General features: G+C 52.0%; 2 protein-coding genes across 3 annotated transcripts in view; one reads left to right on the top strand and one right to left on the bottom strand.

Annotated features, from left to right (window-relative positions):
- SLC2A10 (solute carrier family 2 member 10) overlaps window positions 1-2,334 on the bottom strand; it is a 33,232-nt gene extending 30,898 nt beyond the window's left edge. For both annotated transcript variants that reach the window (XM_075347858.1, XM_075347859.1), the window contains exon 1: window positions 2,032-2,334. The gene's annotated coding sequence lies outside the window, so the exon portion shown is untranslated. The remainder of the gene's footprint in view (window positions 1-2,031) is intronic.
- Window positions 2,335-20,692: 18,358 nt separating this feature from the next.
- On the top strand, window positions 20,693-23,559 carry TP53RK (TP53 regulating kinase). The gene is made up of 2 exons (XM_075347857.1): window positions 20,693-20,960; window positions 23,000-23,559. The coding sequence occupies exons 1-2, from the start codon at window positions 20,726-20,728 to the stop codon at window positions 23,467-23,469; spliced, it is 705 nt and encodes a 234-aa protein (XP_075203972.1). The 5' UTR covers window positions 20,693-20,725; the 3' UTR covers window positions 23,470-23,559.
- The last annotated feature ends 357 nt before the right edge of the window (window positions 23,560-23,916 follow it).

The following is a 23,916-nucleotide window of genomic DNA, read 5'->3' as shown; positions in this document are numbered from 1 at the left end:
CCCAGGGGGGGCGAAGCCAGGCAGTTGGCTCCGCCCACCGAGGAGTTCACAGGTCTGGAGACGGGAAAACAGAGACACAAGTTCAAGTTGAGTGCAGAGTAGTTTTGACAGTGAGTGAAGGAGGGAGGTTGAGTCCAAGGGCAGACCTGCGCCCAGCCTGCCATAGACTACTCTGGTGGCTGGGTCAGAGCCCAGTCACCTTTGGCAAGGAGGCAGACGGTGGTGGCCGCCTGCAGGAGCTGGGATTACAGCCGGTGGAACCGTAGGGACCGGGGTCAGGCGGTGGCCCGTCGATACCGAACCGGGGAACCGATTGGAAACCGGAGCACCAGGAGGGGTACTCAGACCCAGACGAAGCCCCAAACTGACAGGGCCGAGTCAAATAAACTGATTGCGGACTGGACTTAAGGACCTATCCCACACAAGTCCCGTTAGAAGACAACAGCCCAACCATACAGGGTAAAGCCACCGCCAAGGCATAGAGACCCAAAGGGCCAGCGTCTGCGGGCAAATGGACTCCTACGGCATATACAAGTCAGGGAGCGGACTACCGGTGTCTAGGCATAGGAGTCAAACATTTACACACAGAGGTGCAGGAGAAAGACGGAAACCACCAACCTATACTGGGAGAAGCTGCAGCCAGCTGTGGGCCCCGTTCATCACTCCATTTGGTTTACCAGAGACTCGAGTGTATTGTGTCAGAGTGAGTACACCAGTGCCTTCGGGCTGCGCACCGCGCCGCAACGCACCAGCGTCCAACCCGCTCCCCTGCCTCAGCACCTCCCTCGGGCCCCCGGGACCATCACTCCCCTACCCACGGAGGGGTCAAAACCAAGCTGCGCAACACCGTCCCCGGGAGGCCTAGTTAACGGCAGCGGTGGTGTCCATCCATTCACCACAACCCGTGGGTGGCGTCACGAACTTACAATCGAAACCAAACAACCGCGGCCCCGGCCGTGGAACTCCTCAGCCAAGTCCCCGCGTGTAGCGCCAACTCCCTTGCAGAGCGACGTAACCCCCGGGTCCGTGAGAGGCTCGAGCCACCACCTGCAGTACGAGCACGGATCCGAGCGGCTCGGCGGTCGCAGCCGAGCCCGCGGGGCGGTACATATCCAGACGGGATTTACAGCTCTGTTCACCCTGAGACTCCTATTTATGAATAGAATATCAGAACAGCAAGTGAAGAGGTGTAACCTTCCATAACATTGCAGATTTATGTCAATAGCTGTAGTAACCGGCATTGCCCGAGATAATAACTAAGTGTCCCTCTGTCTCGCTCCCATTCTCTCTGTCTGTCTCTTTCCTTGTCTCTTTGTCTCTCCCTGTCTGTCTCCCTCTCTGTCTGTCTCTCTCTGTCTCTCTCTCTGTTTCTGTCTCTCTCCCTTTCTGCCTCTCTCTGTTTGTCTCCCTATCCGTCTTTCTCTGTCTGTCTCTCCATCTCTGTCTCTCCATCTCTCCGTCTCTGTCTATCTCTTTATCTCTCTGTCTGTCTCTTTCTTTCTCTCTGTCTCTTTCGCTGTTTCTCTTTTTCTGTCTGTCTCTCTCTCCCTGTCTGCCTGTCTCTCTGTTTGTCTCTCTCTGTCTGCCTCTCTCTGTCTGCCTCTCTCTCTGTCTCTCTCTCTCTCTATCTGTCTCTCCACCAAAATCATATTACCCTCACACATAAGCTTCTTATTCTAATAATGTCCTTCGTTACCTATAGCCACCAATCAGAGCTCCTATTAATGACCTGTAGCTCCCAGCTCCATTGACTTTAGTGGCAGCAGGTTTTTTTGGCGAATAATTGTAAAGTGCGGGGTTACATTTTCCCCTCAAACATAGTATATGATGTTCCCTGAGTCAAATGAGGTGGCTGTGCAAAATTTCGTGATTGTAAATGCGATGGTGCGGATTTCTTTAGCGGACATACACACATAGACACCTAAATACACACACATACTTACATACACACATACATACACTCAGCTTTATATATAGATTGAGGGACTGTAGAAAGTTGGGTAATAATTACAAAACAATAACACCACTTACCCATCATATAGTGGAAATCACCAAAGAATCATCAGACTTCTATTCCCTCAACCCAAAGCTGCTGATATGTTCCTCTTAAGCATAATTAATAATCATGCAGGTGCGGCGGCCATGAAAGTTACTAGCCGGTGGGAAGCTGCTCCTGTATGCCTGGTAGTACCGCGGGCCCAGTGGAGCCGTATGGAACACTGGGGGATGTCTGGAGCTGTAAGAAGAGATGGTAGTAGACAGAGGAGAGGGTGAGGTCTGACTTGATCAACTGGCATCCACTATCTGTCCAGAACATGGACTAAAAAAGTCTCGTGAAGTCACTTGGTAAAGTGCTAAAAGCTGTCATCCCACAGATCATCTGCCTGAACCGGACCAACAGCATTCCTGCGGATAGCCCTGCTCTCATTAGAGACAGGATCCATTACATAAACATCGTACACGTGGCTCAGGCCAGCCATGATCATAAAAAGGCTAACTAGGCCACATACTGTCACGGCCGGGCGGTCGGGCCGACCCAGGAGGTGGATCCACTGGACCGAACTCTTAAGATGGTGGTAGGGAGTCCGGCAGCTGAAGCACTGATGGGCAGCAGAACAGTCCGTGCAAGTGAAGGCAGCGGAGGAGTCCCTGGGACCACGGTGTCACAGATGGTAGTCCTGGTGACGTAGCTCAGGTTCGGAAGCCGAGATGATATCAGGCGGGGTCCGGAACCTCAGGAGCGAGATGACGGGTCACCGCAGGGATCCGAGATGGTACGGACTGTCAGATGGCAGACGGACAGTGTGCGGGGTTCAGGATACGGCAGACGGGATGGCGAGGCAGGTACGGCTCTACAAAGAGAGATAGGTGAGTACAGGCACATAAACACCAGGAGACCTGACTCCTAGCTCAGGGAACACGAAGATCAGGCCCCGCCCCCTTGGACACTAACCCCCTTTATACCCAGTACCTGTTCAACCTCATTTCCTGTTAATGGACGCTGGCCCTTTAAGAAAGGGTCAGTGACCGCGCGCGCGCCCTAACGCGCATGCGCGCCGCCCGGGTGCCAGAAGCCAGGGAAGGAGGCTGAGGGGAGGACGCAGGGGAGCCGGCCAGGTCCTGGGAAGCCGTCGGGCGCCGGGATCGGGGACCAGGGGGCCTGGGACGGACGGAATCCGGGGGCTGAGGAGCGGGCAGCGTGGCAGGTGAGCCGGGGAGCGGGGGTGAGGACCCGGGGAGCGTGACAGTACCCCCCCCCCCACGCCCCCCACCCCGCAACCGGGACATGAAGGCACGGATAAGAGGAGTGCCCACGTTCTCCCTGGGCTCCCAAGACCTATCCTCAGGACCATACCCCTCCCAGTCCACCAGGAAGAACTGCCGACCTCGTACGGTCTTCATGGCCACGATATCCCTTACCGCATAGATGTCGTCATCGGCAATAGGTGGAGGGGCCGGACTGGCAGCATTGGAGAAGGGACCAAGGACCACCGGCTTGAGCAGGGAGACGTGGAATGAGTTGGGTATCCTCATCGTGGCCGGGAGCTGTAGCTTGTAGGAAACCTCATTGATCTTGCTGAGGACTTTAAACGGCCCAATGTAGCGAGGACCCAGCTTGTATGACGGTATCTTCAGGCGGACGTACTGGGAAGCAAGCCAGACGAGGTCTCCAGGAGAGAAACACGGAGGGTCTAGACGCCTTTTGTCAGCGTGTTTCTTCATCCGCTGGGAAGCGCGTCCAAGGGACGCCTTGACAGAGTCCCAAATGGTAGCGAAGTCACGGGCTACAGTATCAGCCGCAGGGACATCCGAAGAAGGGGATATAGGCAATGGAACGGAGGGCTGAAGTCCGTAAACGACATGGAAGGGAGATTTGGAGGACGACTCACTGATGTGGTGGTTATGTGAGAACTCAGCCCAAGGCAGAAGCGTGGACCAGTCGTCGTGATGGGTGTTGACATAGTGACGTAAGAAGGATGTCAAGATTTGATTGACCCTCTCCACTTGGCCATTAGACTGAGGATGGTATGCGGAAGAAAAGTCCAGAGTTACTCCCAGGTGTTTGCAGAGCGCCCTCCAGAAGCGGGAGGTGAACTGAGTTCCTCTGTCGGACACGATGTGGGATGGAAAGCCATGCAAGCGGAAGATGTGATGGATATAGGCTTCCGCGAGTTCCTGAGCAGAGGGCAGTCCAGCCATGGGGATGAAGTGGGCCATTTTGGAGAACCGGTCCACCACGACCCATATGACTGTGTGTCCAGAGGATAATGGCAAGTCCGTAATAAAGTCCATCGCAATGTGTTGCCAGGGAACTGAGGGTATCGGTAGAGGAAGCAGACGGCCATAGGGCAGGTGTTTGGGCGTCTTGTTCCTGGCACAAGAGGAGCAGGCAGAGACAAAGGCGGCGACGTCAGTGCGAAGGGATGGCCACCAGTAATGGCGTACAATCGCACCCCATGTTCTCTTCTGGCCTGCATGGCCGGCTGTTTTTGAGGCATGACCCCAGTGTAACACTTTTTGCCTGTCGGTCTCCGAGACATAGGTCTTCCCGGGTGGTATCTGGGCCAGAGTGACGGGAGCCACCGGAACAATCTTGCTAGGAGGGATGATAGGTTGGGTAGTCTCTTCCTCCTGCTCCATGGACATGAGGGACCTAGACAAGGCATCGGCGCGTATATTCTTGTCCGCGGGTCGGAAGTGGAGCTGGAAGTCAAACCTGGCAAAGAATAAGGACCACCTGGCTTGCCGCGGGTTCAGTCGCTGAGCGGACCGCAGGTATTCCAGGTTCTTGTGGTCCGTGTAGATGGTCACGGGGTACACTGCTCCTTCCAGGAGGTAGCGCCACTCCTCCAGAGCTAGTTTGACCGCCAATAATTCTCGGTCACCGATGGTGTAATTCCGTTCTGGTGCTGAGAAGCTCTTAGAAAAGAAACCGCAAGTCACCATCTTCCCGGAGGAGGATTTTTGCATGAGCACTGCTCCGGCTCCTGAGGAGGAGGCATCCACCTCCAAGGTGAACTGGCGGTTTAACTCCGGTCGGTGGAGTACAGGAGAGGAGGCGAAAGCTCGCTTCAAAGAGCAAAACGCGGCGTCGGCCGCAGGTGACCAGTCCTTTGGTTTAGCCTCCTTTTTGGTCAAAGCGGAGAGAGGGGCAGTCAGGGCGGAGAAGTGCGGGATAAACTGGCGGTAGTAGTTGGCGAATCCCAGGAACCGTTGGATTGCCTTCAGTCCAGAAGGAGGAGGCCAGTTGAGTATGGAGGAGACCTTCTTTGGATCCATCTGCAACCCAGTACCCGAGATGATGTATCCCAGGAAAGGGAGAGAAGACTGCTCAAAGACGCACTTCTCATATTTGGCGTAGAGACGATTCTCTCTCAGTCTTTGTAGAACCAGCTTTACGTTCTCTCTGTGGGTCTGGAGGTCCGGAGAGAAGACAAGGATGTCATCCAGATAAACTACTACACAGAGGTAGAGGAGGTCCCGGAATATGTCGTTCACCAGTTCTTGGAATACGGCAGGAGCGTTACACAGACCGAAGGGCATCACGCAGTATTCGTAGTGCCCGTCGCGAGTATTAAATGCGGTCTTCCATTCGTCCCCAGAGCGGATACGAACTAGGTTGTAGGCACCCCGAAGATCCAGTTTGGTGAACACACGGGCTCCTCTGAGCCGGTCGAACAATTCGGGGATGAGCGGTAGGGGGTACTTGTTTTTTATGGTGATCTGATTCAAGCCCCGGTAGTCAATGCATGGGCGTAGGTCACCCTCTTTCTTCTTAACGAAGAAGAAGCCTGCTCCCGCAGGAGAGGAGGATCTCCGGATGAATCCCTTTGCCAGGCTTTCCGTGATGTATGTGGACATGGCCCTGGTTTCCGCTGGAGACAACGGATATATCCGTCCTCGAGGTGGTGTTGTTCCTGGGAGCAGGTCGATGGCGCAATCGTAGGGACGGTGTGGCGGAAGTACCTCAGACTCCTTCTTGTCAAAAACGTCCGCGAAGGACCAATAGGCCGAGGGCAGTTCCGGTAGGTTCTCTGGAGCCGGGGGACGTCGGATTGGTTGTAGGGACTTTAGACATCTCTCATGACAGGCAGAGCCCCAACGAGTGATTTCGCCAGTACCCCAGCTGACTGATGGTTCGTGTGTCCGCAACCAAGGAAGTCCCAGCAGGATTTGATGGGACATGTGTGGAAGGACGTAGAGAGCGATGTTCTCGGTGTGCAGAGCACCTATACGCAATTCCACCGGCTTGGTGATCCAGGAGATGGTATCAGAGAGGGGTCTCCCATCCACCGAGGCAATCATTAGGGGCTTATCGAGTGGAGTAACAGGCAGCTGGTACTTGTCCACCGTGGCCTGCTGGATAAAATTGCCTGCTGCTCCGGAGTCGAGGTATGCCTCAGCCGTGAAGCGCGTCTCTCCTGTTGACACTTGTACCGTCCACATAACTGGGTCTGAGAGAGTCCCAGCACCTAGGGTGGCCTCTCCTACCAACCCTAGGCTTTGGAGTTTCCCGGCCTTTCCGGACAGGAGCGTAAGAGATGTGTGCCCTCTCCGCAGTAAAAGCAGAGGCCTTTGGCGAGCCGCTCTGCTCTACGTTGGTCAGACTGTCGTACTCGGTCAACCTGCATGGGCTCGTGGACAGGAATCCCAGCTGTTGAAGAGTGAGGCACAGAGGACTTCTGTGGAGGAGGGGAGTGCCGTACTGCACGTCTCTCACGATACAGCTCTTTGGAGCGTTCCTGGAAACGAATGTCCACTCGAGTGGCTAGGGCAATCAGGGCATCTAGGGTGGAGGGCACGTCACGACCCGCCAACTCATCCTTGATGCGACTCGAGAGTCCTTCCCAGAAGGCGGCTGTCAGGGCCTCATTATTCCACCCGAGTTCAGAAGCCAAAGTACGGAAACGGATGGCATATTGACCCACCGTCAGTGTTCCTTGACGTAGGCGGAGGAGGGATGAAGCAGACGCAGAGGCGCGTCCCGGCTCGTCGAAGGTGCTGCGAAAGGCCTGCAGGAACTCTTGAAGGTTCTTGGTCATGGGGTCCTCCTTCTCCCACAAGGGGTTCATCCACGCCAGCGCCTCGCCCTCCAGATGAGACATTATAAAGGCGACCTTGGCTTGGTCAGAGGCGAACAGATGTGGCAGCTGCGTGAAATGAAGGGAACACTGGTTTATGAAGCCCCTGCAGGTCTTGGGATCTCCAGCATAACGAGGTGGTGACGCCAAACGGAGACGGGAAGCATCTGAAGAGGCTGCCACTGGTGCGGGAGCCATGGCTTGCATAGCTGGGGACCTGGGTGCCGCAGGCGTCATTGATGCTTGTAACGTGTACAGGCGGGTGTCCACGGAGGTCATAAATTGCAACATGCGGGTCTGGACTTCATGCTGACGTCGGAGTTCCTCTTGCAAGGCCGCTAGTGCTGCAGCGGGATCCATGGCCTGATCTTACTGTCACGGCCGGGCGGTCGGGCCGACCCAGGAGGTGGATCCACTGGACCGAACTCTTAAGATGGTGGTAGGGAGTCCGGCAGCTGAAGCACTGATGGGCAGCAGAACAGTCCGTGCAAGTGAAGGCAGCGGAGGAGTCCCTGGGACCACGGTGTCACAGATGGTAGTCCTGGTGACGTAGCTCAGGTTCGGAAGCCGAGATGATATCAGGCGGGGTCCGGAACCTCAGGAGCGAGATGACGGGTCACCGCAGGGATCCGAGATGGTACGGACTGTCAGATGGCAGACGGACAGTGTGCGGGGTTCAGGATACGGCAGACGGGATGGCGAGGCAGGTACGGCTCTACAAAGAGAGATAGGTGAGTACAGGCACATAAACACCAGGAGACCTGACTCCTAGCTCAGGGAACACGAAGATCAGGCCCCGCCCCCTTGGACACTAACCCCCTTTATACCCAGTACCTGTTCAACCTCATTTCCTGTTAATGGACGCTGGCCCTTTAAGAAAGGGTCAGTGACCGCGCGCGCGCCCTAACGCGCATGCGCGCCGCCCGGGTGCCAGAAGCCAGGGAAGGAGGCTGAGGGGAGGACGCAGGGGAGCCGGCCAGGTCCTGGGAAGCCGTCGGGCGCCGGGATCGGGGACCAGGGGGCCTGGGACGGACGGAATCCGGGGGCTGAGGAGCGGGCAGCGTGGCAGGTGAGCCGGGGAGCGGGGGTGAGGACCCGGGGAGCGTGACACATACACACATTCAGTATTTGGTGAGTTTTTTACCTCAGTATTTGTAGCCAAAACCAGGAGTGGGTAATAAATCCAGAAGTGGTGCCCGTGTTTCTATTATACTTTTCCTCTGATTGTTCCACTCCTGGTTTTGGCTACAAATACTGAGGTAAAAAACTCACCAAATACTCATCGTGTGCCCGTGGCTTAGGCTGCTTTCACACATCCGGCTTGAGCTGTGCGGCTCAATCCAGCTGTGCAAGCTATGCAACGGATGCGGTGAAAACACCGCATCCTTTGCATAAGTTTTTCCCATGCGGGCCGTCCGGTTTTTGCCGCTTGCGGCATGCTACTGAGCATGCGCGGTGGCAAAAAACGCATGCGGCGACCGGATGCGGTTTTTGCCGCATCGCGCCGCATCCGGCCGCCATAGGCATGCATTGAAAAATGCGCCGCATCGGCCGAATGCGGCGCGATGCGGGGTTTTTTTGCCGCACGAAAAAACGTGCCAGGCAACGTTCCATCCGGCCGCCGCATCGGCTAAATCTGCCGCATGCGGCAAAAACCGGACCGAACGCGAGCCCATGCGGCACAATGCGGCACTAATTAAAGTCTATGCAGAAAAAACGCAACCGGCAGCAAAAAAAAACGGTTGCGATTTTCCTGCAAAGTGCCGTATTGTGCCGCATTGCAGAAATCGGAGGTGTGAAAGCAGCCTTAGGCTCATGGGGCACTGGCTCAGGTTAAGCACAATGTTCTGTTCCTATGTTGACCTTATGTACTTTGATATTCATAGTTTGACGTTGGTGACCTACTTGGAGACTGACCTCTTTCCTATCCTAGCAAAGGTCCTTCCCCATGTCTCCTTTTGGTTTGTTATAACGCTCTTCACAGGTCAGAGGGATCACCGCACCCAGACCAGATCACCACGAGGTCACCATTAAGGGTAAAGCATTAGCTTGTGAGGTTCTGCCTGTGCTCCAGGACACCATACAGACATGGCGCCCTCTTTTCATCCACTTCTGTCCCCAGAGCTTTATTTCTCTTTGCTTAGGGCTCCAAAATGGACAGTAAAGTTGACAGTTTTGTACAAGGAGCCTCTCGAGTGTGGGAAGGGTATATCTGGCATCCCCAGACCTCTTTGTTATGTGACGATTTAGGCAGGAGTCTGAGAAAAACAACACGTAAATATGCGGACAGGTCCATGCTTCATTTCTTCCTCCGCCCGTGGTGGGGCTCAGTAGGGATATGGGGTACCGTACTTTGCAATGGAATCAAACCCGACCCGTGAAAACCCAAAATGATCCACAAGGTTATTTTATATGTTCCTTCTAGTGGACAGGATTTGGGGTTTCCAGATTATTTTTGGAGATTCACTAACTCAGATTTTTTTGAAATTGGATTTTTTTTTTTTGCAGAATTAAACTCCACTTTGAGGGGCACTGCAGCCAGAAACTTGAGATGCTGCCCCCTGACTGCTGGCCCCTCTGCATGTTAAAATAGAGTTCTCCCCCCTGGAAAGACACTGACCTGCCGCCCCCGCCTCCTGTGGTGTGACTGGCCTAAGCCCCGCCTCCTGGATACATATCACTGTGCTGCCCAGCTTCCAGCCTCTCGGCTGCAGGACCCGGACCTGTTTGGACAGCCGGACACAGGGACCCGCTCCTGGAGGCGGAATGAGAGCTATCAGCAGGGAGGTAAGCGTTTCAGCTCACAGCGCTGTTAGCTGTGAGCGGCTCCCTCTCTGCTGAGGCACAAGCAGTGTGTGCCGGTGAGCGCAGCGTTCTATGGGAACGACCCGCCTGCTGGTCCGCTTGTGCTCGTCATTTTTTAAACACCCTTAACCCCCTCCCTCCCTCCAGCCTCCCCAAAAATCAGCATGGAGGAAAGCGTCCTGCTCACGGCGCTTTTAGCTGTGAGCGGCTCCCTCCATGCTGAGGGTCAAGCTATGGGCGCCGGCGAGCGGCGTTTCTGAGGAAACTACCTGCCCGCCGGTCAGCTTGAGCCGCCATTAAGTTTTTAAAAAAAAAGAGCGCTTCGCGCTTTTTGTCTTTGGCCCCGCCTACCCGCCGCCCAGCCACCGCCGCCCAGCCACCGCCGCCAGTACTGAGAAGGAGCAGGGTAGGGCTGTGTGCGCTCTGCACGGCACCGAAAAGGTGTGCCTCAGAGCGCAGCTGAAAAGCTCCGTTCTGAGGCGCATGGTGCCGGTAGAGAGCGTGCGCTCAGCCTGCAGCTCCTGCCATAGACAGAGCAGGAGCTGCCGGCAGAGCGCACGGAAGAAGTGACATGTCACTTCTTAGAACACAGGGATTCGGGCCCCAGCTGAATCGCTGCGTTCTACTATGCAACGTGCGTACGGCCTCTGCACAGTCTCCATAGACTGTGCAGGGGACGCAGGACGCATGAATTAGGCACACAGCCTAATTGAAGTGCAGACTCAGTGCTGTCCCTGTCACAGCGCAGGTTGGAGGCACTGTAGTGGGGAATATAGTATGCAGGCACTAACCTGCAAGAGCTCAAATCACCCCATCCCACACGCACTGAACTTCCCCTCCCCTCCGTTTGTATGCCCCGGGAATGCCAAGGGGGCTAGCCTGGGAATGAACCAGGTACCATGTGGGTCTCCCAGTGAGCGGGTGGGTTAAGGGATTCTGTTAGGACTTCATTGTTCAAATTGAGGGGCTGGTAGTGAACAGGGGCAAGAAGCAACAGTCAGCAGGTGGCGTGTTTTCCCTCCTGCTGATACCAAACCTACACCGAGCCCCCTCCCAGGCCAAAACACACTCCATTTGACATTATGACAATGGTGACTGTTAACAGCCCCTCACCGTTGTCACACAGTGGTTTCAGCATGTTATGGCGGCGGTGGGTTCGGTGCCGACCATCGCGTTGTACGGTCATGTGCAGGGGTCACGGTAGCAAGCTTTGGCATGGGTAGCCACCATGTCGGGAGTCTGTCATCTTAACCCTTGGATAGGTGTGAGCGTCGTCGTAGCAGGCGTTACGTGGGTAGATCTAGATCCAGTCGTCTTGTCATTTCCTGAATCACCAGGTGAGTACCCTGATGGGGAGTGCGGGGTGGGATAAGTCCCCCTAGGGAGGATAACGTGATGTCACAGGTAACAGGCTTCCCGCCCAGCTCTACATGTTGTCACTAAGTTATTTATAACAAACAATGTTATTGGTGCTGAGGGAATCGCCCTCCCCCCTTTTTCTGTTAAAAGCTGTGATGGTATCTAGCATTCCTACCCCTTGTAGACAGCATTCCACAATCTACCCGCTCTAACTGTAAAGAAGCTTTCCCTATTTCGGAGGATTAAGTTTGGTGACAGTTTATTTATATTGACCACGAGGGTATTTATACAAATTATTATTATTTATTACAGGGCCATATAATTCATGGCGCTTTGCATGGGACGGGGGTTTTACAAAATACGTACCAGTATACTAATCATAGACCATACAAGGCGCAGTCTGGTACAGGGGGAGAGAGGACCCTGCCCGCGAGGGCTCACAGTCTACAAGGGATAGGTGAGGATACAGTAGATGAGGGCAGAGCTGATTGTGCGGCGCTGTATCAGACGGAGGGTTACGGCAGCTTGTAGGCTTGTCGGACGAGGTACGAATGAGATCTCCTCTGAGACGTTTTTTCAAAAATTAAACATATCTTATTTTTCAACCTTATTTTAATACAGGCGGCCTACATTCCTTGTAATAATCTTGTTGCCACCGGTTAACTGACCCTTCAAGTGATTTAGTGATTAGTGACAATATGATGGGATCACGGGATCTAACCCCCCCTGTTATACCCCTAATTTCATGCTGTCATTGAAAGAAGTGATCTATATTGGCCACAGATAGTTTTATCGAAATGTGATAAGTATATTTCTGTACAGTTGCATGGTTTGATTGTTTTTCTAAAATTGCTTCTCTTTTGTAGTGAAGTAATTCTCATCCTTTTGTACTAGATTTTCCCTCTTTGGTTAATTACGTATGTTTTAATTGGTTTTCCTTACCGTAAGAACCGAAAATAAACAAGTGAGATGGGAAAACCGGCAAGGTTAGCTATTCGCAGAATAATTAGGCTCGCTAATATTTTCTGGACAATTACTTCCACATAAATATTCTAAAAGGTATAAATTCGCTTTTAGTTTTTGTGTGCGTTGCATGGATTGGGGACGCTGCCCCATCGGGGCTTACGGTCTGGATTCCTTACCTGTATGTTTATGGGGGTGTGGGAGGAGGCTAGAGTGCCCGGAGTAGACCCACGCAGTCACGGGGAGAACGTACAGGCTCCTTGCGGATGGTGTCCTTGGCGGGATTTGGGCCCAGGACCCCAGGGCTGCAGCTAGCCACTGAGCCACCGTGCCATGCCATAATAGTTTCAAGAGCAGGAACAGACAGATTTGTAGATGGAGTATTACGGCATTGCAGGGCCAGCTGTTTGAGATCATTTGCGATTCAAAAGGTTTATATAGTTATATATATATATAAAAAAAAAAAAAAAAAAAATGCTCCTTATGCTGGGCCCGGGGGGGGGGCATGGTCCATTAACCTACCTTTGATTGCGCCTTTCCCCCTATTATGGTTCCAGCTACACAAAAGGGGGGGGGGTGGACTGGGAAATAGGAGAATGACCAGTGGTCCGACGGTGCCGGTGGGTAAAAGCCTTAACCAACTACAGCCCTTTCCTCGAATAAGTAATCAGGCTGATTAGGTTTTTTGTGGCTTGGAATGCCTATGGGTCAATGCAGGGTTGAAGACGAAACAGGCATCTGGGTCCGGGTTAGCATCGGGCACCTTATTGCAATCCCAATCTCAGGTATTTTGGTAACTCAACCCACCAGCAGGATCCAGGTTTGGAGTTCTCAGCCAGATGGTGGGGTGTGTGGTGAAGTTAGGCCCATGATCCAGGCCTCCATTTTGCATGGACTTGACGGTTCTATGGTACGTTATTCAGCGGATGTTGCTCTGGTGGTTTATGTGCGTGACGATTTTACAAGCCACCCTCTTGTATTACACGCCCTGCAGTAGTCAGCGAATGTGCACCATTTTCGGTTGCAAGCAAACTGTTACGAGGACGGTCTTCCCAAATTTAAATTGTGGAACGGTACTGAAGCGATGAGGGTCTTGTGGGGTGAAAGGTATTGAAGGGTTTGATGATTATGGTAAGTGAGTGGAGCACAGTAGGCCTATTCTTTTTTAGCCGAAGATTGTTTTGTTTTTAAAAAAAAAAAAAAAAAAAGGGGTGGTTTGGATTGTTCGCCCCATTGCAAATCTATACATTGATATTTTGGATCTTTTTCTCCCACTCGGCGGGTGTCCCGACGTTGTCGGTTGTTTCTCTTAGGCGAGCGGGAGTATGGGACCAGTTTTTACCCATGACGACGGCACTTCATTTTAGCGTCACGTAGTTTGTCCTCCATTTTGTGGGCTGGTTTTTGGTTGGTAATGCGACGGTTACTCGTTCGTTATTTTTGGTGTTTGCCAGCCTGGTACCCGGCACGTACTCTCCCAGAGTTGGGGTGCTACAAGGCTTCAGGAGCCAGCATACATGAGCACAGTTTTCAGTGGATCAGGTAACGACAATGGAAATGCATTATGAGGGACGACAGGTCGGAGTTGGTTTTCTTTTTTGAAATGGGGTTTTTATTTGACACGTAAGGAGATTCAGAACAGCGTACAGGGCTAATATAAAATGATATGATTGTGATTTGTTTATCCAAAAAAAAAAAAAAAAAAAAAGTTTTGTCAGTACCACCTTGGAGAGAAGAGGTGTTTGACGGTTACGAGAATTCCCTGTTCTGACAGTGTTTTTGCCTTTCAGATCCAAGTCGGCCCAGTGATTGGGTCCGAGGTTACTTCCATGTATGTTGGCAGCGAGGAGAGCGGATCTTCGCCTCTTCGCCTTGGTGGTCGGTTCTTTGTTCCTGTTACAGTGAAAGTAATTGGAGAGGTTGCCGGGGCTTGGCTCAGCGGTGGGTTTATCGGAGGGGACCAAGATTGCGTGAGCTCTCTTTTTTACAATCGACTTGGTGATACACATAGGCTTCAAGTATCTGGTCCAAGGCCGTCTAGCTAGGCCTCTTACCCTTATCCGGTCAGAGAGGTACAAATTTCCCTGTTTTAGTGCAGAGTGTTACAACGATCCGGTCGAAGGTTACCCTCTGGCCCAGGGGGCTTGGAGCTATGGAAGAAGGTGATAAGGATCTCTCCTGGCGCATGGTCGATCGGGGCCTACCCAAGTTGTGCTGTTCATAAAGTGTTTGTATAAAAAAAAAAAAAAAGGTTGGAGGTCTGGCACCGCCAGCTGGAAGGCAATATTTGGCTGTCCTTAAGCTCAGATGGGTACATCCCGAATGATGATGTTGTGGATATGGTGGTTGCGGAAATTCCTGGGACGGCTCAGGTATTTCAGTTTTTTGGGTGGGGTCGCAGCTTGCTGGCGCTGTGCTGCTCCTTGGCGGAAGGGGTAGGAAAAGTGGTGGTGAAATACCCGCGCCGGACGGCCGGATGGCGGTACATTTGCCTGAACCCCGTGATGTTGGCAAGTTAATGCCTGGTTAAAAGCTGCGACCAAATTTTATGCCAAAAGATGAGAGTGGTTTTTTCCCCATACCTCTCTCCAAAAATGGAAAATTCAAATAAAAGTATTTTAATTTATAAGAGAACGGTGTTGTGTCTTTCTAGGGGGGGAAAAATGGTGGTGGTTGGGTCCTGGCAGTCTGAGGGGCACTGCAGCCAGAAACTTGAGATGCTGCCCCCTGACTGCTGGCCCCTCTGCATGTTAAAATAGAGTTCTCCCCCCTGGAAAGACACTGACCTGCCGCCCCCGCCTCCTGTGGTGTGACTGGCCTAAGCCCCGCCTCCTGGATACATATCACTGTGCTGCCCAGCTTCCAGCCTCTCGGCTGCAGGACCCGGACCTGTTTCCCACCCTCCCTCCCTTTTGTTTTCCAAGTTTGTTGGAGTTTACTGTGTTTTAAGTCGCAGCAGCGGAAGGGGTAGGAAAAGTGGTGGTGAAATACCCGCGCCGGACGGCCGGATGGCGGTACATTTGCCTGAACCCCGTGATGTTGGCAAGTTAATGCCTGGTTAAAAGCTGCGACCAAATTTTATGCCAAAAGATGAGAGTGGTTTTTTCCCCATACCTCTCTCCAAAAATGGAAAATTCAAATAAAAGTATTTTAATTTATAAGAGAACGGTGTTGTGTCTTTCTAGGGGGGGGAAAATGGTGGTGGTTGGGTCCTGGCAGTCTCCTCTCCCTGGAGTGATTTTATGGACATCTGAAATTTGTGCTCAAATTTTGTGACATTTTAGGAAAACTTGTGATGTTTTGAGCTAGAAAGTTGCAAAAGAGATTAAATGCAGAAAAAATGCAAACAATGCGAAAATTTAAAGGGAACCTGTCACCAGATTTTTACCTATTTAACTAAAAGAATCCCCTTCTGCAGCTCCTGGGCTGCATTCTATGAAGGTGCACCTTGGCCCTGACTCCCCTTCAACTTTATAAGGGCTAATGCACACGTTGCGTATTTGCATGCATTTACGCTGCGTATAGCACTGCAGTGTAAATGCATGCGTCCTGCGTCCCCTGCACAATCTATGTAGATTGTGCATGATACGTGCGCACGTTGCTTTTTTGAACGCAGCGATTTGGGTGCTAAAATTTTTACCCAAATCCGTACGTTCATAAAAGCAGCATGTCACTTATTTGTGCATTCTGGATGCAGCTCCCACTCTGTCTATGGTGGGGCAGCATCCCGAGCACATGAAATCGGCTTTTTTAAACAAAAAAACTCCATTCATTATGCAGTCTTTCTGCAGAGATTTGAAGCGCACATGTGCTGTCAAATCGCTGCAGAATATTCTGCAGTTACGTGCGCATGAGCCCTAAAACCTGGCCGTTAGGTATGCTAATTACCTGTGTTGGCCAGATGGGCGGGCTCATTTTCTGCTCCTGTCCCCCCTCCTGCCGCTGATCGCCATCCTCCTTTATTGATTGACGGTATGACGCCCTCCGTCATCCACCTTGTTGCATTTTTAGATCTCGCACCTGTGCAGTTAGGTCGGCTCACGCAGGCGTAGTTCACTCTACCATATCGCGGGCAGAGCAGAAAACAGCTGCCCTTGCTCGCACCGGTGAGCTAAATGCGCAGGCGCGAGTACGAGTATGGGCAGGTACGAGCATGGTGCTGGTGAGGTCGGCACTGTGCATGATATGGCAGAGCAAACTGCGCCTGCGCGAGCCAACCTAACAGCACAGGCGCGAGATTTGAAAATGCGACAAGGAGGATGACGGAGGGCGTCATCCCGTCAATCAATAAAGGAGGACGGCGATCAGCGGCAGGAGGGGGGAAAGGAGCAGAAAATGAGCCCACCCATCTGGCCCACACAGGTAATTAGAATACCTAACGGCCAGGTTTTATAAAGATATTTTTGGTGTCTGGAAGGGGAGTCAGGGCCAAGGTGCATCTTCATAGAATGCAGCCCAGGAGCTGCAGAAGGTGATTCTTTTAGTTTAGTAGGTAAAAATCTGGTGACAGGTTCCCTTTAACACAAAAACATTAATACCACAAGTCATTAAAAAATGACAACCCCCCCATAAATGATAAATCAGACCCAAAGACTCTGTGCCCAGGAGAAGCATATCGCACCACTCGGTACTTTCCAGACTCTTCACTGGGGATCATTCTGTTGGGGCCATCAAAGAGTCTTTGAGCCTTATGAACATTTTAAAGGACACTGGCTTGCAACAAAACGGCTCATTTTGTAAAAGAAGACCCGTGTCCATCCAAGACTCTGCTGCCGGCTGATCCACAGCTGCTCAGAGATGTCTCCATCGTATGGACGTCAATGAAAAAGACTAAAGGCCGCTTTACACGCTGCGACATGCTAGCGAAGTCGCTAGTGATCGCACCCGCCCCCGTCAGTTGTGCATCACAGGCAAATCGCTGCCCATGGCAAACAATATCGCTAGTACACGTCACACGCACATACCTTCCTAACAACGTCGCTGTGGCCGGCGAAAAAACTCTTAAGGGGGCAGTTCGTGCGGCGTCACAGCGACGTCACACAGCAGGCGTCCAGTAGAAGCGGAGGGGCGGAGAGCAGCCACATTAACGTCACTCCCACCTCGTTGCCGGAGGACGCAGGAACGCTGTTGTTCGTCGTTCCCAGGGTGTCACACGTAGCGATGTGTGCTGCCTCAGGAACGGCGAACAACCTGTGTCCTAAATGAGAAACGATATTTGGGAAAGGAACGACGTGTCAACCATCAACGACTTTTGCCGCTTTTTGGATCTTTAGCGGTTGCTCGTAGGTGTCACACGCAACGACGTCGCTAACAACGCCGGATGTGCGTCACGAATTCTGTGACCCCAGCGATATCTCGTGAGCGATGTCGTTGCGTGTAATGGGACCTTTAGCCCATATGATGTAACAACCTCATGTGAGCATCCAGATCGGGAGCACCGACACTGCTGGAACTGCACCACCACCGGAGGTGAGTATAGGCTATTTATTTTAATTGGGGAAAACATGTGGAATGAGAAGGGCTTCTCCTAGTAGTGGACAACCCCTTTAACTCTTAGAGGTCCTCATTAATGCCCTCTTCTGGTTCACTGTTGGTGCTGGCTTATCCTTGTTATCAGCAGGACATTGTCCTGGAAGTAGTGTTAAGTGATGAAATTAGCAGCTCTGGTTGTGAATGGAATAGAATGCATGATGTAAGAGCAGAATAGCGATTGCAGCTCTTGAGGTGACTACGATGTGATTGTGATTGCAGCTCTGGATGAGACTGTAGTATTGTAGGTAAGATAACAGCAGACTTGTGACTGCAGCTCTGGATGTGGCTGGAGTACAATATGTAGTGTAATAGAAGACCTAGGATTGCTGCTCTTACCTTCCACCTTCATTTATAAAATGGCTTTTATGTATTTGGAGAATTAGGTCCCATTGACGCTTGTAAACGACAGGCAATTTATTTTTAGTTTTTAATTATTCATGGGTGATTTCTCGCCTTCCATCCACTGCTCGTCATTAATTACCTGTCATCCTCTCCCCGGACAGGGTGTCTCTCCACTATATTGCTCATCTACTGGTTGTTGTATCATTTTGTATAGGTTGTATTATTTTATACACATTGATATCTTTTTTTACTCAGTTTAAGCAATAGGCATTTGTAGATGTGTTAGGGCGTAAACCACACACACCGGGCAAACAACTGGTATGTGCAGGTTCTAAAGATCGCTAAAAGTTAGATTGTATTCTTACAATGTATAGACGTCTGGTGGTATCCGAAATGGTGACTAGATAACAATACATCAGGTAACAGCAGAATTATCACTGCAGCTCTGGATGTGACCGGAGTACAATACATCAGGTAACAGCAGAATTATCACTGCAGCTCTGGGTGTGACTAGAGAACAATACATCAGGTAACAGCAGAATTATCACTGCAGCTCTGGGTGTGACCGGAGAAGAATACATCAGGTAACAGCAGAATTATCACTGCAGCTCTGGGTGTGACTGGAGTACAATACATCAGGTAACAGCAGAATTATCACTGCAGCTCTGGATACTACTGGAGTACAATACATGAGGTAACAGCAGAATTATGACTGCAGCTCTGGGTGTGACTAGAGAACAATACATCAGGTAACAGCAGAATTATGACTGCAGCTCTGGGTGTGACTAGAGAACAATACATCAGGTAACAGCAGAATTATGACTGCAGCTCTGGATACTACTGGAGTACAATACATGAGTAACAGCAGAATTGTCACTGCAGCTCTGGGTGTGACCGGAGAACAATACATCAGGTAACAGCAGAATTAAGACTGCAGCTCTGGATACTACTGGAGTACAATACATGAGGTAACAGCAGAATTATGACTGCAGCTCTGAGTGTGATTTAATGGAGCTCTTGCTGCATCCTGGCAGTGCATTAGTCTTTTTGGCCTGGGCAGTTTACATCTTCTGCCATTAGTCTGTGAGTTTTTGCTTAACTTTTGGAGGTTTTTATTCCTCTTTTTGGTGTTTTTTATGTATGTACATATATGATATATTAGTGTAGGGACCCACAAACATGAGGATCCGTGACGCGGATTGTGGGCTTACCGTACTATGGCCATATTACCTACCAATACCTCATATATTTATTTATTCTTTTGCACAGAATATTTTATACAGGATGCAGCCAGGCCTCTTAATGTTAGGCCTTGCATATTATACTCACTGTCCCTGCATGGTGCACATATATAGTACTGGTGCAGCCCGCTTGCATCGATTGTGATGGGCGTAACTAATAGGCTGCTTAACAGATACTGTGTGCCTGTGTGTGTGAACAGTGACCTATGCAAGCCACAAGTGTGCAATTTTACTACCATCTCCCTTTGCACCTGTGATGTCTCCATTTAATGGAGGTCTTGCTGCATCCTGGCAGTGCATTAGTCTTTTTGGCCTAGGCATTTTACATCTTCTGCCATTAGTCTGTGAGTTTTTGCTTAGCTCTGAGTGTGACTGGAGAACAATACATTAGGTAGCAGCAGAATTGTGACTGCAGCTCTGGGTGTGACTGGAGTACAATACATCAGATAACAGCAGAATTATGACTGCAGCTCTGGGTGTGAATAGAGAACAATACATCAGGTAACAGCAGAATTATCACTGCAGCTCTGGATACTACTGGAGTACAATACATGAGGTAACAGCAGAATTATGACTGCAGCTCTGGGTGTGACTAGAGAACAATACATTAGGTAAGAGCAGAATTGTGACTGCAGCTCTGGGTGTGACTGGCGTACATCAGATAACAGCAGAATTATGACTGCAGCTCTGGATACTACTGGAGTACAATACATGAGGTAACAGCAGAATTATGACTGCAGCTCTGGGTGTGACTAGAGAACAATACATCAGGTAACAGCAGAATTATCACTGCAGCTCTGGATACTACTGGAGTACAATACATGAGGTAACAGCAGAATGACTGCAGCTCTGGGTGTGACTAGAGAACAATACATCAGGTAACAGCAGAATTATGACTGCAGCTCTGAGTGACTGGAGAACAATACATTAGGTAGCAGCAGAATTGTGACTGCAGCTCTTGGTGTGACTGGAGTACAATACATGAGAACAGCAGAATTGTGACTGGAGTACAATACACTAGGTAACAGCAGAATTGTGACTGCAGCTCTGGCTGTGACTGGAGAACAATACATTAGGTAAAATTGTTACTGCAGCTTTCGCTATGACTGGAGAACAATGTATCAGGTAACAGCAGAACTGTGGCTGCTGTGTACAACCCCCCACTCGTACACAGCAGACACGTGTGCGCACGGGGAGGTCGGAATGTGCAGAGATCTGCCCGGTGCCGGCGGATACCCCGGATCTCCAGTTACTGTGCACTGTTTTCGCACGGACATTATTCTGTGATGAACCTCTACGCTACGTTCTTCTTTATTCTTCATATGGTTACGCTATAAAGTAACGTTGCGCACTTTTATATGAAACCCGTCTACGCTCTTTACGTAGCGACTGTCAGCGTGAATGCATGCAATGGAGAACAGCAGCAGCCGGGAGCGGACTCGGCGGTATCTGGAGGGGCTGCAGCTGGTGAAGCAAGGGGCTGAGGCTCGGGTGTACAGGGGGAGCTTCCTGGGGAAGGCGGCTGTAGTGAAGGAGCGGTTCCCCAAGACTTACAGACATCCCACACTGGACGAGAAGCTGACACACCGGCGGACCGCGCAGGAGGTGCGCTCCATCCTCCGGTGCAGGAAGGCAGGTGAGCATAGGGGCAGTGTGACTGCGGACAGATGACCGTTCTCGGTGCGGGAAGGGGGAGCAGCCACCAGGGGCGCTGTGACTGAGGAAGCCATCAGTTCTTAGGTGTAGGAAGGGGGAGCGGCCACCAGGGGTGCTGTGATTAGGACAGCCATCAGTTCTCAGGTGTAGGAAGGGGGAGCAGCCACCAGGGGCGCTGTGACTGAGGAAGCCATCAGTTCTCAGGTGTAGGAAGGGGGAGCGGCCACCAGGGGCGCTGTGACTGAGGGAGCCATCAGTTCTCAAGTGTAGGAAGGGGGAGCGGCCACCAGGGGCGCTGTGATTAGGACAGCCATCAGTTCTCAGGTGTAGGAAGGGGGAGCAGCCACCAGGGGCGCTGTGACTGAGGAAGCCATCAGTTCTCAGGTGTAGGAAGGGGGAGCGGCCACCAGGGGCGCTGTGACTGAGGGAGCCATCAGTTCTCAAGTGTAGGAAGGGGGAGCGGCCACCAGGGGCGCTGTGATTAGGACAGCCATCAGTTCTCAGGTGTAGGAAGGGGGAGCAGCCACCAGGGGCGCTGTGACTGAGGAAGCCATCAGTTCTCAGGTGTAGGAAGGGGGAGCGGCCACCAGGGGCGCTGTGACTGAGGGAGCCATCAGTTCTCAAGTGTAGGAAGGGGGAGCGGCCACCAGGGGCGCTGTGATTAGGACAGCCATCAGTTCTCAGGTGTAGGAAGGGGGAGCAGCCACCAGGGGCGCTGTGACTGAGGAAGCCATCAGTTCTCAGGTGTAGGAAGGGGGAGCGGCCACCAGGGGCGCTGTGACTGAGGGAGCCATCAGTTCTCAAGTGTAGGAAGGGGGAGCGGCCACCAGGGGTGCTGTGATTAGGACAGCCATCAGTTCTCAGGTGTAGGAAGGGGGAGCAGCCACCAGGGGTGCTGTGATTAGGACAGCCATCAGTTCTCAGGTGTAGGAAGGGGGAGCAGCCACCAGGGGCGCTGTGACTGAGGAAGCCATCAGTTCTCAGGTGTAGGAAGGGGGAGCGGCCACCAGGGGCGCTGTGACTGAGGGAGCCATCAGTTCTCAGGTGTAGGAAGGGGGAGCGGCCACCAGGGGCGCTGTGACTGAGGGAGCCATCAGTTCTCAAGTGTAGGAAGGGGGAGCGGCCACCTGGGGTGCTGTGACTGAGGGGAGCCATCAGTTCTCAGGTGTAGTAAGGGGAGCGGCCACCAGGGGTGCTGTGATTATGAACAGCCATCAGTTCTCAGGTGTAGGAAGGGGGAGCGGCCACCAGGGGTCCTGTGATTAGGACAGCCATCGGTTCTCAGGTGTAGGAAGGGGGAGCGGCCACCAGGGGTCCTGTGATTAGGACAGCCATCGGTTCTCAAGTGTAGGAAGGGGGAGCGGCCACCAGGGGTCCTGTGATTAGGATAGCCATCAGTTCTCAGGTGTAGGAAGGGGGAGCGGCCACCAGGGGTCCTGTGATTAGGACAGCCATCAGTTCTCAGGTGTAGGAAGGGGGAGCGGCCACCAGGGGTCCTGTGATTAGGACAGCCATCAGTTCTCAGGTGTAGGAAGGGGGAGCGGCCACCAGGGGTCCTGTGATTAGGACAGCCATCAGTTCTCAGGTGTAGGAAGGGGGAGCGGCCACCAGGGGTCCTGTGATTAGGACAGCCATCAGTTCTCAGGTGTAGGAAGGGGGAGCGGCCACCAGGGGTCCTGTGATTAGGACAGCCATCAGTTCTCAGGTGTAGGAAGGGGGAGCGGCCACCAGGGGTCCTGTGATTAGGACAGCCATCAGTTCTCAGGTGTAGGAAGGGGGAGCAGCCACCAGGGGTGCAGTGATTAGGACAGCCATCAGTTCTCAGGTGTAGGAAGGGGGAGCAGCCACCAGGGGTCCTGTGATTAGGACAGCCATCAGTTCTCAGGTGTAGGAAGGGGGAGCGGCCACCAGGGGTCCTGTGATTAGGACAGCCATCAGTTATCATCTGCAGGAAAGAAACTTTTCTGCCTCTATAACCCATTCTTATCTGAGGTCCGTGTCTTGCTCTTTCTCTTTCAGGTATTGCTGCCCCCGTGGTTTATTTTGTTGATTATGTCTCTAACTGCATCTACCTGGAGGATATAGAAGGGTCGGTAACTGTCCGGGACTTCATAATGACCGAGCGAGAACATGGCAGCAGCCTGTACCGCCTGGCGGAGAGAATCGGTCAGGTATTGGCCCGGATGCATGATGAAGACGTCGTCCATGGGGACCTGACCACCTCGAACATGCTCCTGCGCCCACCACATTCGGATATGAACCTAGTGCTGATCGACTTCGGTCTGAGCTTCATCTCGGCTCTCCCAGAAGATAAAGGTGTCGACCTCTATGTCCTGGAAAAGGCTTTCCTCAGCACTCACCCAAAGACAGAGGATGTGTTCAGAGCCCTGCTCCAGAGCTACACAGCTGCTTCCAAGAAGTCTGGCCCCGTCATCAAAAAACTGGACGATGTCAGACTCCGGGGCAGGAAAAGATCCATGGTTGGGTAGACTGAGCCGATGTATAGCAGGACAAATGCACTTGAGATTCTGTGTAGGACGGTTTTGAATATCCTATTAAATCTTTATACTTTTTTTTTTTATGCTAGTGTGATACAGTACAGATACAATGTACCTCCAGCCAAAAATGCATCTCCAAGTCACAGTGATATTGTCTATTCCTCACTCAGCTCTTCCTGGCAGTCAGTCTCAGTATAAGGCCAGCAGTCAGTTATAGTACGAGGCCACTCTTTCCTCTCTTCCTGGCAGACAGTCCCAGTATAAGGCCAGCAGTCAGTCATAGTAAGAGGCCACTCTTTCCTCTCTTCCTGGCAGACAGTCCCAGTATAAGGCCAGCAGTCAGTCATAGTAAGAGGCCACTCTTTCCTCTCTTCCTGGCAGACAGTCCCAGTATAAGGCCAGCAGTCAGTTATAGTAAGAGGCCACTTTTTCAGCTCT

Source organism: Anomaloglossus baeobatrachus, chromosome 5 (assembly GCF_048569485.1).
Source record: "Anomaloglossus baeobatrachus isolate aAnoBae1 chromosome 5, aAnoBae1.hap1, whole genome shotgun sequence".
In the NCBI taxonomy this organism is placed as follows: domain Eukaryota; kingdom Metazoa; phylum Chordata; class Amphibia; order Anura; family Aromobatidae; genus Anomaloglossus; species Anomaloglossus baeobatrachus.
The sequence above is the reverse complement of the archived record's forward strand: the minus strand, read 5'-3'. Positions and strand labels throughout refer to the sequence as shown.